The 13,849-nt window shown below is 38.3% G+C and overlaps 1 protein-coding gene across 1 annotated transcript in view; it reads right to left on the bottom strand.

Annotated features, from left to right (window-relative positions):
* Nucleotides 1-13,849, bottom strand: part of cntn3a.1 (contactin 3a, tandem duplicate 1) — an 83,757-nt gene that overhangs the window by 27,016 nt on the left and 42,892 nt on the right. Inside the window, exons 10-12 of the mRNA XM_072367491.1 lie at nucleotides 9,097-9,226; nucleotides 6,132-6,282; nucleotides 478-605 (exon numbers count right to left, since the gene is read on the bottom strand). Coding sequence (XP_072223592.1) covers nucleotides 478-605; nucleotides 6,132-6,282; nucleotides 9,097-9,226 — 409 coding nt within the window. The remainder of the gene's footprint in view (nucleotides 1-477; nucleotides 606-6,131; nucleotides 6,283-9,096; nucleotides 9,227-13,849) is intronic.

The following is a 13,849-nucleotide window of genomic DNA, read 5'->3' as shown; positions in this document are numbered from 1 at the left end:
AGGTCCACTGGTCATATCCCAACAGGTCAGATCAACACAACATTTGGTATCTTGTGGCTGATCTATCTATCGAGCATTCATCTCAAACAGCATAGATAAGTAAAGTTGATTGCAAAATGAATTTTGCATGATTAATATTGAAATAAAGTAACCTCACTGTATAAATACTAAATGAAGACCATAAATCGGTGTCACTTTAACCAAAGGAGTGGTGAAAAATGATCATTGTTTGCATTGACTTTGGCTCATTCATCTTACAACATGTGTGAGGTTAAAACCCACGGTAATATCTGTGAAGTTAAGGAACAAGACTGAACCCCATAGACGAAACCACTGCTCACCCAAACGGCTGCTGTGCATTGGATCAATGGTAGACAAGTATAGTATGGACTTACAAACAGATAGCCATTACAAATTTGATTTCAAGTTGCCATGCATGTCAATTACCTGACATTTGAAGTCAATTAGGAAACTTACCTTTAACCAAAAGGCTGCCGGTACTGCTTGCTACTCCAAACTGGTTTCTGGCTACACATGTGTACAGTCCAGCATCCATTTTAGTAACATTGGATATTCGGAGGCTTCCATTATCCAAAACCATAACTCTGTAGGGGGACAAAATCATATTCCTGTTTAGTGTCCTACAAGATTTAAACCCCTGCCCAGAGTTATATCAGAAAATCTTCATCGACTTGTTGGGTGTTCATAATAGTTTGGTCTGTCACAACTTAATATAAGAACAACTTTGGATAAGAACACTTCAAATTCCCTTAATGGAGGAAAAGTCTCACTTTGTGTGAATAAAGATGTTACAGAAGATTAAGAAGGCATGTCATAAACCATCACTTTGGCACACAGAAAAATTATAATAGAGACTACACGAAGGATAAAGGAAAAATATGAACATCATTAAGGTGGGCTGCAGCTGAACAACCGTTAAAACAACCTAAAATAAGTCTGAGGTTAGTTGTCTTAGTTTTCAGAACCAGTGACTGTTAAGATTCCTGCAGCTTTTATTTTCTCACCAAATGTTAAAAGTAACAAGTCTTAGTAATACTAGTTTCTCTGCACAACAGTTATTTATTAAAATGTGATGTATGGAACTAAATAATCAGCATTATAATTTCTACTTTAAACCAGTCAACCAACCAGGAATTTAAATCATGCATTTTAAAGTTTGTGCAGAGTAACATGGAACACATTTTGAGGTTGAAAGAAAAATGAAAATACGGAAGGAGTCCTGACAGGATGTCAGTAGGTACAAGGCTTTGAAAACATGCACATAATAACATGAGAAGAACAGAGTGACAACATTCAACTTTCTGCATTTTTAGCGTAGCAGAAGTCAAGGATAAGCTATACAAGACGGAAAACATTTACAGTGGAAACTTGTTAGGTGAGATCCAAACATGCCCGAGATATCCAAACACTTTAGAAAAGAGAAATGAATGGCAGGGCTGCACAAAGTGCTCCAGTGGAAAGAATTTATTCATGGGTTTAAAAAAAAAAATCATTAAATGCAAACCCATATTTTACCGAAACTTCATCAGTTTAGTTTAATGTGTCACAAAATTACTGCGCTTTAATTATTTCTTTAATTAATTAATTCTTACTGATCACCGTTGATCCTTCTGTCCTCGCTTTTATTGGGAGCATTTTAGCTCAAAACATTTCCCTATTCTTTTGAACTTATTGAAGCAATATGAATCCTAACTTTTATTTCTTCTTGATTGCATTCGTTATGAAAGTGTTCATAAGGAATAAAGCTGAAAAGTCCAATACTGGCTGACATCTCCTCAGATATGACATCAAGTTGATCCAGATTGACAGAACAGTCACTGCTGATGAAATGTTTTACTCCAGACAGTAACGTGACAGCTCTTCTGTAGCTTTCAGAAGGGGAAAAAAGTTGAATGTTGAGCCAGGAAAGCTGATAATTCAGCTACCAACCATGCTGTAGTTGACAGGTCACAGGCACGATAGATGATGGCTGATTAAAGTAATGCATGTTGCATTGAATTTAGACAGCTCCTGATGAGCCATCTGACCCTTGATGCTGATGTGATAAAAATTGTAACCTTGCTGACCCATATCATCAAGAAATATATCAAACGATGTCGTTTCTGCTTTGTAAAAAAGATGCAAGCACCAAGATGAATATCCTAACTCAGAAATATTCACTTACTTGAAAAACATTAAGATGTAACCCTTTGCAATTGTCATTATTTGTAAAAGTAACTCATTTTTATACGTTTTTTTTGCTCAGTAACTGAACACATCTCGATGTTACTCATTAACAGTAAATTAGCTCTCTCTCTTATTTGGCTTTTCAGCGTAAATAGTGTGACACAATTTTACTGAATATGCTCCCCTGTGAACAGATCTGTCAGCTGAAAGCTTTTATTGTTCCACATCCAGATGTCATTTTTCCAGGTAAAATAACAGATAATGGTGGTAGAAAATAGCTTCATTTGGCTGTCAATCATAAATGAGCACAAATTGACCGAGGAAGTTCCAAAACCAAAGAAAAAATTTGGAGAATTTAGACAAGTATAAATAGGACATCCTTTTTCATGTCATGTCACTTTTTGAGGTTCCTGCAAAGCCACAGATGTTTAAGAAAAAAAAAAAAAAAAAACTTTAATCATTCAGTATCAAGGAAAAAAAGCAGATATTCAAAACCAGACCAATAACAATGCTGTAATAACAAATATATACAAATCGTAAGGTACTTGAATAAAAATAAAGAGATGAGAGAGCTGGATAGAAAAGCAAAAAAAATAAATAATAATAATAATAATAAAAAAGGTTGCAGCCTTTTCAGGTTATAATGAAATATCCGTTATATGTCCACTCAAGAGTACAGATAGAAAAATAGTGGCAGGACAGGTTAGTTGTTACACAGCAACCTTTAGCTGTCATATTGAAGTATTGGCTTTGAAGACATAGCCTTAAGCTAAGCTTTTTCCACCAGCTCTTCCGAGAGGGCCGGACATGAAGAAAAATGACCGATAGGAACAAAAACTATCACACTGTCAAAACTGACAGTCACAGATTGTTGGAATAATAATCAGACTGACTAGGACTTATCAAAATTATTACAAAGGCATGATATCAGGTCAGTTTGATGAGTAAAAATCAATGTTTTAAACAGTAAAGCAGTTGTTACACTTAGATTTAGTTTCCTCACGTCTGTGATGACTGCCACGTGTCAACGGTGTTGAAGAGTCATTTGTCAAAAAGCAAAACTACAGCACTGCACAAACATCCTGTGGGAGAAATATGTTATTGACATTTCTGATTAATGCAAAGTGGAAAATGCAACAGCTTCAGCTTTTTTTTTTTATGATGGTAGGTCCAGGGAAACATCACTCTGCAGTTAACTGCCTCAGTTGAAAAGGTCATGACCATTTGATCATATTATTTTCTGACAATTTTTTGAAGCGGCCTTTCAGTGATATCTTGACCACTGTTGTAACCTTAAGAATACATTTCCCTGTTGATAAATGTAGCCTCAGGAAAGGAGCTCCCAGTCTTCTGTTTTGAACTGCACATTGTAGTGAGACAGGGACTGATGAGTCTTTTAAAAATAACTGGTTTGGGAAAAAATGGAACACTGCCTTCATTTAGAAGGCCTCCTTTAATCATCAAAAAATTACCTGTATGACTTTATAGGATGGAAGAATCAAAATACATTAGTACATTCTACAATGCCTGTTATCCATGGAGCCAGGCATATTCTCTTAACTGAAGTGAAGGCTTCCTGGCTATAACAAAGAGCTATGGATATGAGAAGTCACAGGGATAAGACTTGCTATTAATTGTGTAGTAGCCTATGTCAGGCTTCTTTTCCAAAGCTACAAAGGAGCGGTGCAAGACAGATTTGTTAGGAGCAATATCTATCAGAGATGCTCTCACAAAGGTTGCCCTGAAGCAATTAAGGCATTGGTGAAATTTGTGGGGCACATAAAAGCCAGAGTGGTGTGACAGCATAAACAGGCACTTTACCGCAACCTCACTGGCCGGCATCAAAGTGAAGCAGCTGTAATCTAAAAGTCTCTCCACGGTGTAGCAAAAACCAAGAGGCCTTAAATGAAAACATTTCTTTTAACCGCTTAAGAAAGATTTTATAATTAAGTCATTGCATTACAGGGGACTAGTAATTTTCTCAAGTGCTGCTGCTTTAGTCTTTCACTGGTGATGCACATTCTATATTGGCAACACAAACAGAAATCGTTGGTAGCAGGATTATAAATTGATTCCCTTTTACACAATAAAGTCATATATATTGTTTAGCATAACAACAATCTTAAACACAGTAGTTCAATTTAAAGGTAATATTCCTGAGAGCTATTTCCTAGATCTGTTCTGCAAATGCTGGCAGTGGTCAGCAGTAAAATTCAATTAAGGCAAGCACTTTAGCATTAACCTGCATACCATAAGTGCCGTGCAACCCTATTATAAGGCTATCTTGTTATACATGCATTGGATATGAGCCGATGTAGGTATCGCCCCTGCATGATTTCATTAACTGATCTGATTCTGCCTTGGTCATGGCTGATTTGTTTTCTTCTACCTCAGATCATTGAAGACTTTATCTTACAAGAGGGGTAGATTTATATTGTGCCATTGCTGTAACTGCACGAGTATCACATATTGTAGTATGGATGTATTTTCCTTTCAATGTTTAAGAGTGTTATAAATCTGCAAGCTGGACCAAACATTTAGCATGTTTGTAATGCATAATATTAGTGCTCATGCTGCTGAAAGGCCTCAAATAAACATTTCTCTCCTCACACTAGATTTCTCAACTTATACCTCTGAAAGATTCAGATTGCATGTTCAATTTCCCAAACATGCTCTCTGGAAAGTGCAGGTGAGAGATGACTAAATCTGTGGTACCCCTACTGCGGTGAAGATGGATATATCAGAGGTTAGATGCAGAAAAGCTGCTGAGCCTGTTGAACAATTAATCACATATCAAATGAGGAATATGGACCCCCAGTAAATCACTGCATGTGCCAGCTGGTGCGCGTGGCCTCCTGCTGGTACATTTCTGCTAGAAATAAAGACGTTATCGAACAGAGAACGTGTCATTTGCATAGATGGCATTTTCATTTTTTACAATGAGAGATCATAAAAAAAAACAATTCTCCCCTGTAAAGAAAAAAAAACACAGTTTTTAACACAGTTAAAGTGCAATTTTTTTTATTTTTCTCCCAGTTTAATCTCACAGAATGTTTCAATCTTGTGGAAATATACCAAACTGTGACATTTCAAACATCTCAGACATATCAGGTACATTTCCTATTACTGCCTGCTCGTCTGGGTGCTTCAGCATTTAAGCAGATCTTTCCACTTCACCTCAAATAAAGGTCAGCCAAATGAAGGAGAGCTTGTTTAAAGCTGCCTTTCACCATATCTGCAAATGAGGTCCTGTTGACTGAAATATGAGCCTAAGACTGTACACAGTCAAGGACTAAACAAAGTATTGCCAGCTTAACCAAAGTTTTCAGTTGAAGAATTGTCTTTTTTATTTCTGATTAATGTGCACCAAGACCTTAGTATTGATCTGTACCTAACCTGATTTCCAATAAAACAAGGTGTCCAGCTCATTCCCCTGGTGTCACCACCACTATCACAAAAGAGCATATGCTCTACAGCTATCTATTATTCAGCCCTTTCTGTTATTTCATCCACTTTTGCCATGTCTCACTGGTGGTCTGGATCACCATCTGCCTTGTGCTGTAATGACCCTCCAGGTCTTACATGCTGCTAATGAGCTGATGGATCAGCGCATTGATCCAGGTGCCGCAGTGTAGGAACGCCCAATTACCTTAAGTAAACAGTGCAGAAACCAGCCCTGAGCACAGCCAGAGGAGCTAAATCTAACAAAGATCAGGGAAGAAATGTAGATAACGGGCAAAGTGGCGGAGAGAAGAACCTGTTATGCAGTGCAAATTATATTGTGTCACACTGTGAATCTGTTCTTTGCAGTTTGTCACCATGAATATCAAGTAGGATACAAAAAAATAACAAGTTGATGAAATACTAGTCTGGAAGTAAAGCAGAAAAACTAAAGATACCTCACACACAATGCACTAATGGGTCTACGCAAAGTAAGCTGGTACCTGTGGCTCTCTCGCAGGGCTTCCTTCCCCTTCCTCCATGCGATCACACCCCGAGGAGACATCCTGGGCTTGCACTCGATAAGAACGTCGCCACCTTGTCGGGCCAAAGTTTGGGCCTTTAACAGGTTCTGGGAGAAGTCTGGTGCAATTGCTGATGGGAAGAGTTGAAGGAGAGAGATGGGATTATTTTTAGGGAAGATGAAGAAAAAGACGCACGGTCAAATTTACTGCCTGAGAAAAAGAGAGACGAGCAAAGGGAGTAGAGCTACTGAAGGAGCTTCCTAAAACATGCAGGTCACTCCATCCATTAAGCAGGTCAGTACTCACATCCTGTTCTTTCAGCGTGCTTTTGTTTCCACACATACAGGGAAAGACTCAGGGAAATACATGCGGCAGAACAAACATGGTTTTTTACATCATTTTTAAGGCATGTTTTATTTTGAAAAAGAGTGGTTTTCCAAATCTATGAACTCTCCTTAGAAGGACATTATGCATTAAGAAATGTGCTCCGGGGCTCGAATGCAAAAACAAGAAAATGTAAAACAAGAGCGAAGCTTTGTTGTTGCTCCTTTAGGCCTTAATTACTAATGCACCAATGTCTGGTTCTGTTTTGCGTGTGCTCCGACTCAGCAAAAAGCCTTTCAAAGTGAATACACAGTCTGGTGCCAGCGACACGGCTTAGCACCTGTCAACACATGTTGTGCATGTGCACACAGCAATACACCAGATGATACACATGTACTTGTGCATTCATTGCCCCTAAGATTCATTTCTTGGCACCACATGTGGAATGCTGGTGTTTAATCTGACAGAATTGCAGATAATTTGTCATACTTGTCTTCTCGTGACTTAGAGGAGTAACAGTTTCAATAAAAGCTGTTTGTTTGTATGGATTTAGGAGGGAAGTAGCAGGGTATTACAAGTTTTTAAATCGAGCTTTTAATCTGTGAGGAAGCCTGCAAGGAGTGGTTAAGTGGTTGAATGAGCACAGTTGGGATCATGGGAAGTAGCAATGGCGCAAGAGTTCGAGTGGTTGTTAGTGAACTGGAAGGGCGCTAGTTGATTCCCAGTATCCCCATTCTATTTAATGAGGTGTCACTGGCCAATATATTAAACCCCACACTGCTTTCCAAATGTGTTCCTCATTTGCAGTTTCATTTTAAAATAAAACAGCTGAATTAATAGATCAGGAAGGGAGGGAGACTATCCAATCCAGCAATCAAAGTTTCCATTATTTACATGACAAAAAAAAAAAAGAACGTCTAAAAAAGTCAATTTTCCTTAGGTCTATCTCTGCAAAACAACACTACAGAAGTTTGTGAACCTTAAAACTATATTCTTCCGACTCATTTTGAAGTCCATTGACCTTTGTTATGCACATTCCCGGGCCTTGAAACTGACCTGGAGCGCCTTGGGGCTGTTAAACCACCCTTACGAAAACTCATTGTAAGAACATCCAATCAGCAAAAAAAAAAATCTCATTTAGCTAAGGAGCATAAAGACCGACTCTAGAGCACTGTAAAAGGGTCATTTGGTCTGATGAGTCCCTGTTCCAGAGATATGAGCGCATCAGGATAAGAAGAGGAGCAGATGAAGTGCGGCACCCTTCATGTGTAGTGCCCAGCTTTTTCAAGCTTTCAAAACAGTTTGTTCCTGATGGCACGGGCAAATTGTGAAAGAGTGGTTTAGGGAGCATGGCACATCATTTTCACATGTGGATTGGCCACCATAGAGTCCAGAAGTTAACACTGATAGATAATCATTGAGATGTGCTGGAGAAGGCATTGTGCAGTGGTCCAACTCTCCTGTTATCAATATATAAGACTCTGGTGAAAAGTGATGCAACTGTAAACTGAAATAAACGGTGTGCTAGTTTATCAAAACAATGTAAGCAGAACATTTTAGAACGCAACTTAATTTTAGATTTAATTTTTCATCTCCCAGGCAGTGTGATTTCTGGTGTACAGATTCTCCCGTAGAGTCATAGAATGCACACCAGGGACTCTGAGAGCCCCTTGGTTTATGTTGAGCGTCCACACAGAGCCATGTATGTTTCTAAACTAAAAGCTGCTGAGTTAGGTGGTGAAGAGGCTTTGACTGAGTCCTAATACTTGAATGATTGTCACATGAACTATAGTTTATATCTGTTATATAAAAATTGTGTGGTTTTACATGAATGCAATGATGTCTAATAATTCAAAGTCTTCATGTTTCATATGAATATTCCACATATTGGGTTCTTATTCACTCTGCAAGAGGGGAAAGTATCTTGCTTTTTTGAGTAGTAAGAAAAGACATGAACACATTCCACTGATTACATTTAGAAACTGAATAACAGCCTGAATGACTTTTAGCTGTGTTACGTGTTACTGTAACTACATGCTAGATACCATGTCCACTTTCCTGTGTCAGCTTTGTAAGCTTCAACATGAAGCTTGTTGACCATATTATATCACAAAGGGGACTCGTGACTTTAGGACTTCGCTAGAGACGAAGAAGAAACAATATATACTGATAACCAAAATGTGTGTGTTATCCAAAATCAGTTCATTGTTATTTTGTACTACATTGTGACAACTGACAGGAAAAGGTCATTGATGATTCTGAAAAACAGTATGTAGAATTAAATGATGTCATTTGATGATTAGAGCTTTATTGAGATGCACCTCTGGGCAAACAGCTGGGAGCAAAATAGCAGACTTTAATTACATTTTTATGTCACTTTGCTCAACAGATGATCTGTACTGTTCAGCCTTTCAGCAGTGATTTAAAAGGAAAAAGGAAAGAGAAAAAACAAACAAATCTTTTAATAAAATCATTAATGATCCAGATGGAAAATTGGGGACATGTGTCGCAAATGTTCTGCCAATATGCCTGTGGGTGTAAAAGACATTGTGAATCCTAACATGTAACTTTACAGACTACATTAAGAGAACTCATCAAAGCATTATGTGTTGGCTCTTACCAATGACTCGAAGCTCTGCGTTGGTAAAGAGTCGTCCGTGCTTGTTCTCCGCCACGCACTGGTACATTCCTATGTCAGCCAGATTCAAGCTGCTTATTGTCAGCACTCCATTATTCACCTGAAATCTGTCCTGTTGAACACAAAGAAAGACGTGCTTTTAACACTGCTTTAATGGCTTAAAATGGATTCTTGGTTAATTCATGTGATGAGAGCACTGTTAAGTTATGTGGCATTTACATGACCTCATCTTTCTGTCAGATTTTACAGGGAAGGTGTACTAGCCTACTGCGTGTGTCGCATCACTGTTTTTTCATCACTGCATCTTTTATACTACAAGGTCTTTTGATCCAGTGTTGACATACAAAAAAAAAAAAAAATCATTAACTAGTGAAGCTATCGCTACTTTGAGAGTTTGATCAGCCTCTTTAAAATCAGTCCTCAGAACTACAGGATCAAACAGCCTTCTGCTAGGTTACGAATTCTCTTGAGCAGCTCTGATCTATAATATACATACAGGTTGAGAGTCTTTTGTCCGTTGCAAATAAGACATTAATCACTGGAGTCTGCTCAAAGATAAGGGATTATCGCACAAACTAAAAGCATTGTTGATGGATTAAAAGAGTTAATTTATATTTAAAATAGGGACAGTTCTGTAGTAATTTCAGCCATGACTAGGGATGGGAATTGTTTATTGTCCATTATCAATATCCTTTATGGATTCGGTTCTTTATCGGTTTTCTTATCGCTTCTCATCGAGTTATATAGTACAAATATAGTACAATATATAACTCTATACATCCAACTCTGCCTCACTCCTGCAGTCCTCGTCAACTAAATGTTAATATCAGATGGAAATTATTCATACAGTATGTCGCTAACATCAACAGGACTCTGAAGTTCTGAATGCAGGAGAGAGTTATTTGTAGAGTTAGTTACCCCCACCCCCTTCAAAAAACTTCTCATCCCTAGCAGTAACACACATGCTTACCTGCTTGTCTCCATGCTATCACTACCGTTATTACTAATATCCTCATTATTTTAGGACCTTGTGTTTTTTTCCAGCATTTTGAGTATTTTCCTTATTGAAGACTAAACAAACGCACAACGCTGCCCTACAAAATGTAGAGAATATTTGCTTTTTACCTCAGACTATGAGGAGAATTTGATCTTTTCCTAAAAATCTATTTTCATCTATTAACCATTTTCTGTAAGAAATGCAAAAAAGATCCAATTAATGACATTGCAGTACCACATAAATTGTACATGATAATATGAGACTGTTGGGCAACTGTATGGTGGATAATTAGGTCTATATATGGGCATTTTAAGCACTCCTATGCCAAGTGCGTTCATTCTGATGAATGGCCTGATTTAATTCAAGCTTTAGCCACTTTTTGTCTCCTTTGGGGGCTTTATAATTGAAACACTGTTAATTTTCTGTGGTCTTAATAGGCCCAGAGTGGCGGAATGTAACCACCTTCTACTTAACATAGCACTGAAATATTATCAAACAACAGCTGATGTAAAACCTCTTGGGTATTAGTCAGACAGAAACTACAGGCCCGAGGCTGTTTTGTCCTCCAGTGAACATCACAGCATTAGGTGGCAGAGGAAGAAAAGAAACGTGATATTGCACGTGGTACTCTTTGTTTAGATATAAATACATGCAATTTAAAAAAAAACCCTGAACAGTTTTTCCACATACTTGTGCTCCTCTAACCTTCACAAGGTTTGGCATTGCTTACTGTTCTCTTCTAAAAGTCATGTCAATTTAAGTGAGGCAGCAGTCATTGTTCTTGCCCTTGATCTTTTCACTGATTGTACCTGAGCCTTTTAATGTTACTGACAGAGTAGTCAAGAGGGTCCTGCCACCAGTCTGTCTGTCGTCTAGAATCAGTACTGCACTGCCACTTGAAAAGACAAGAACTACCCCTTAACATCAGTCAGTGACACGGCCGATCTTCAAATACATTTCCCTCCGAGACCAGTTCAAGCATGCATCAGATGGACACATGACAGAGCATGTGCTACAGCCACTGCCAAAGAGGGTCCTGGGTGACAATGGAACAATTTGTTTTGGGCGAGTATACTGAGTGGCTATAGTCTATATTTGGGAAAATACTTGAGATATTACGAGAAAAGAACGATAGACAAAGAATAGGAAGAAAGACAGGAGACATAGTCTCTTTGAATCGATTAGAGCTGGTCCTTTATAGGTTACATAGTGCAAGGAACCAGAGGGATGAAGGAGATGGGTTGGTGCCACACTCCACTACTGTATGCCAACTGCCTGGATAAAACACCATCAGACTCAGTGGCGGTTCCATCCAAATTTCTTCTGCAATTGAGACAATTGGAGATATTCGTACTCTTTACAACCATTTGTAATTATGCGTGGCTTCACTCTTATACCAGTATTGTATCGAGTTATGCTTTGGAAAACAAAGCCCCGAATGCTCCCTCTGTATGCAGAACACATAATGATGCTATTGCAGCAGCTGGACTGAATGAATGCCACTTCAACAGTAACTGTGCAGAAGAAAAAAGTCCACGAATTGTGAACTTTAGAGGTCAAAGGAAGGAAAATACACACTCTCATGTACATAACTAAATAGGGGAGCTGGAGGTATATTGGAAAAATACAAGCAGGAGTGGGTCCTTGTTTTTCCAGGGTGACATTTTGAAGTGACAGACCTCCTCTGTGCCATTTAAATGCTGTGGAAGGGCAAAAATAAGGTGGCGAGAGAGGCAAAAGTGGGAGAGAAAAAACTTCAAAAAGGAGCTAAAGAATGAGGAAGAGAGCACCAGAGATGCTAAGATAAGGAGAGGGAGGAGGAGAACAGGACTGATCCATTCTAATGAGGAATAACAAATGGCCTCTTTGGCCTTCCCCTCCTCCTTCCTTTCTCTCTACAATGCTGACCTTTGGGTTTGGAAATTGATTTACTGTTGCCGCAGTTGATGGTGGCATTTTGAAAATGGTAACACCCCTCCTCATTAATATAGCCACATGCACAGAGAATATGTTACCTTGGCCACCTGCCAAAAGAATTTCTACAACGTTAGTTACAAATCAATGCTGGAGATGTTCGGGTAGGGCGATGCCTGCTTCAGGATCTGTGGCAGAGACAAACTGACCTTTGAAGTCCCTTTAAAATGACCATATATGAAATGATAGACAGACTTATCCAAATCAAATTTTACTTGCTATATATAGAGAGTTTGATCATTAGAACATAATAGAAACCAACCTTCTTCAGTACATGCAGCTCTCTAATTTAAGGGCATCAAATTTTGGGTAATATTTCCCATTTTAATTGCACATTCAACAACAGTTTTTAAGCTCATAACCCGACTCAAAGTCTGACAGAGAGATTCACTGAAGCTGTTCCTTTTAGACAGAAAGCACACTCACTCTAGCAGAACAAAAACACGAAACACGTCAAATTGCTTAAATTTAAAATGCACTTTGGATGATAAGATTTCTTTTTTTTTTTTCTTTAACTCTACCCAGAGAGAAGAGGCTTAATGATAAAATTGAGAGCAGGAGATAGGAGAGATTGAGCGCTAAATTGTTGACAAAGTCCCTGGTTGATGACAGGCAGAAAATGGCATCACTTTGGCTTCTTTGCAAAACACATACAAACACCCCCCCCCCCCCCCCCCCCCCCCCCCCCCCCACACACACACACATACAAGCACACGCTTGATGCCAAATTTAGTCCCAAGCAAGCCACAGCCATTTCAAAGTGACATGTTCTTGCCAAGTTCATGCATGTGAGTTGGAAGCATTACTAGATTTCAAGCTAAATAAATCCAACAAATATATTTTGAGCAAAATAGTCCTAAATGCTGCTGCTAGAGTTTTAACCAGGACTAAGAGATTGAGATCTATACACTGGCTTCCAGTCAGTCACAATAGATTTTAAAAGCCTACTGATGGTTTACAAATCCCAGAACGGTTTAGGCCCAAAATATGTGATATGTTCAGAGAATATAAACCCAGCAGAGCTCTTAGATCCAAGGACTCAGGTCAGCTGATCCAGTCCAGAGTCCAGACTAAACACAGAGAAGCAGCATTTAGCTGTTATGCTGCAAACAAGTGGAACAAACTGCCAGTGGAGATTAAACTGTCACCAAATGTAGACATTTTCAAATCCAGGTTAAAAACATTTCTTTTCTCATTTATCAGTGCATGAAATCTGCACGGTATCTTTTAACTTATCCAGACTGTTGCTTGTTGTTAATCATTTTAATTATTTTCTTTCTTTCATGTATTTTCAATGCTTCTTCCACTCCCCGCTGTAATGCTTTTATTTTATGTAAAGCACTTAGAATTGTTTTGTACATAAAATGTGCTATATAAATAAACTTAACTGGACTAAATCTAATGTAATCTTATCATCTCTTAAGCCTAATTCTCTCAACTATTCCTTTTAACGAAGAAAAAGGAAAAAAAAGAAAAAAAAAGCAGCAATGCTCTTTGTATAAAAAGCCAGTAAAATCAAGACTTTCAGCAGGCCTAATCAGCTCGCTGTCAAAATCTCTGTGTTGATCAGTAACAGAAGACAGGTTGCATGAATATCTGTGATGTTGATGATAAAAAGATCAATATGGAAAACCAAAGTGGTGTAAAGACAAATACTGGAGCAGAGTTGAAACGAAAAAGAGGGAAGTTTACACACCCATAACATAAATGAATCATCTGGTTTAGACAAATAACCTTAAAATACAGGTGAACACTCCTGATTAA

The sequence above is a fragment of the Leuresthes tenuis genome, unplaced genomic scaffold (genome assembly GCF_036924035.1).
Source record: "Leuresthes tenuis unplaced genomic scaffold, fLeuTen1.0.hap1 SCAF_16, whole genome shotgun sequence".
In the NCBI taxonomy this organism is placed as follows: Eukaryota; Metazoa; Chordata; class Actinopteri; order Atheriniformes; family Atherinopsidae; genus Leuresthes; species Leuresthes tenuis.
Note: the sequence above shows the minus strand (reverse complement) of the source record. Positions and strands in the feature narration are given on the sequence as shown.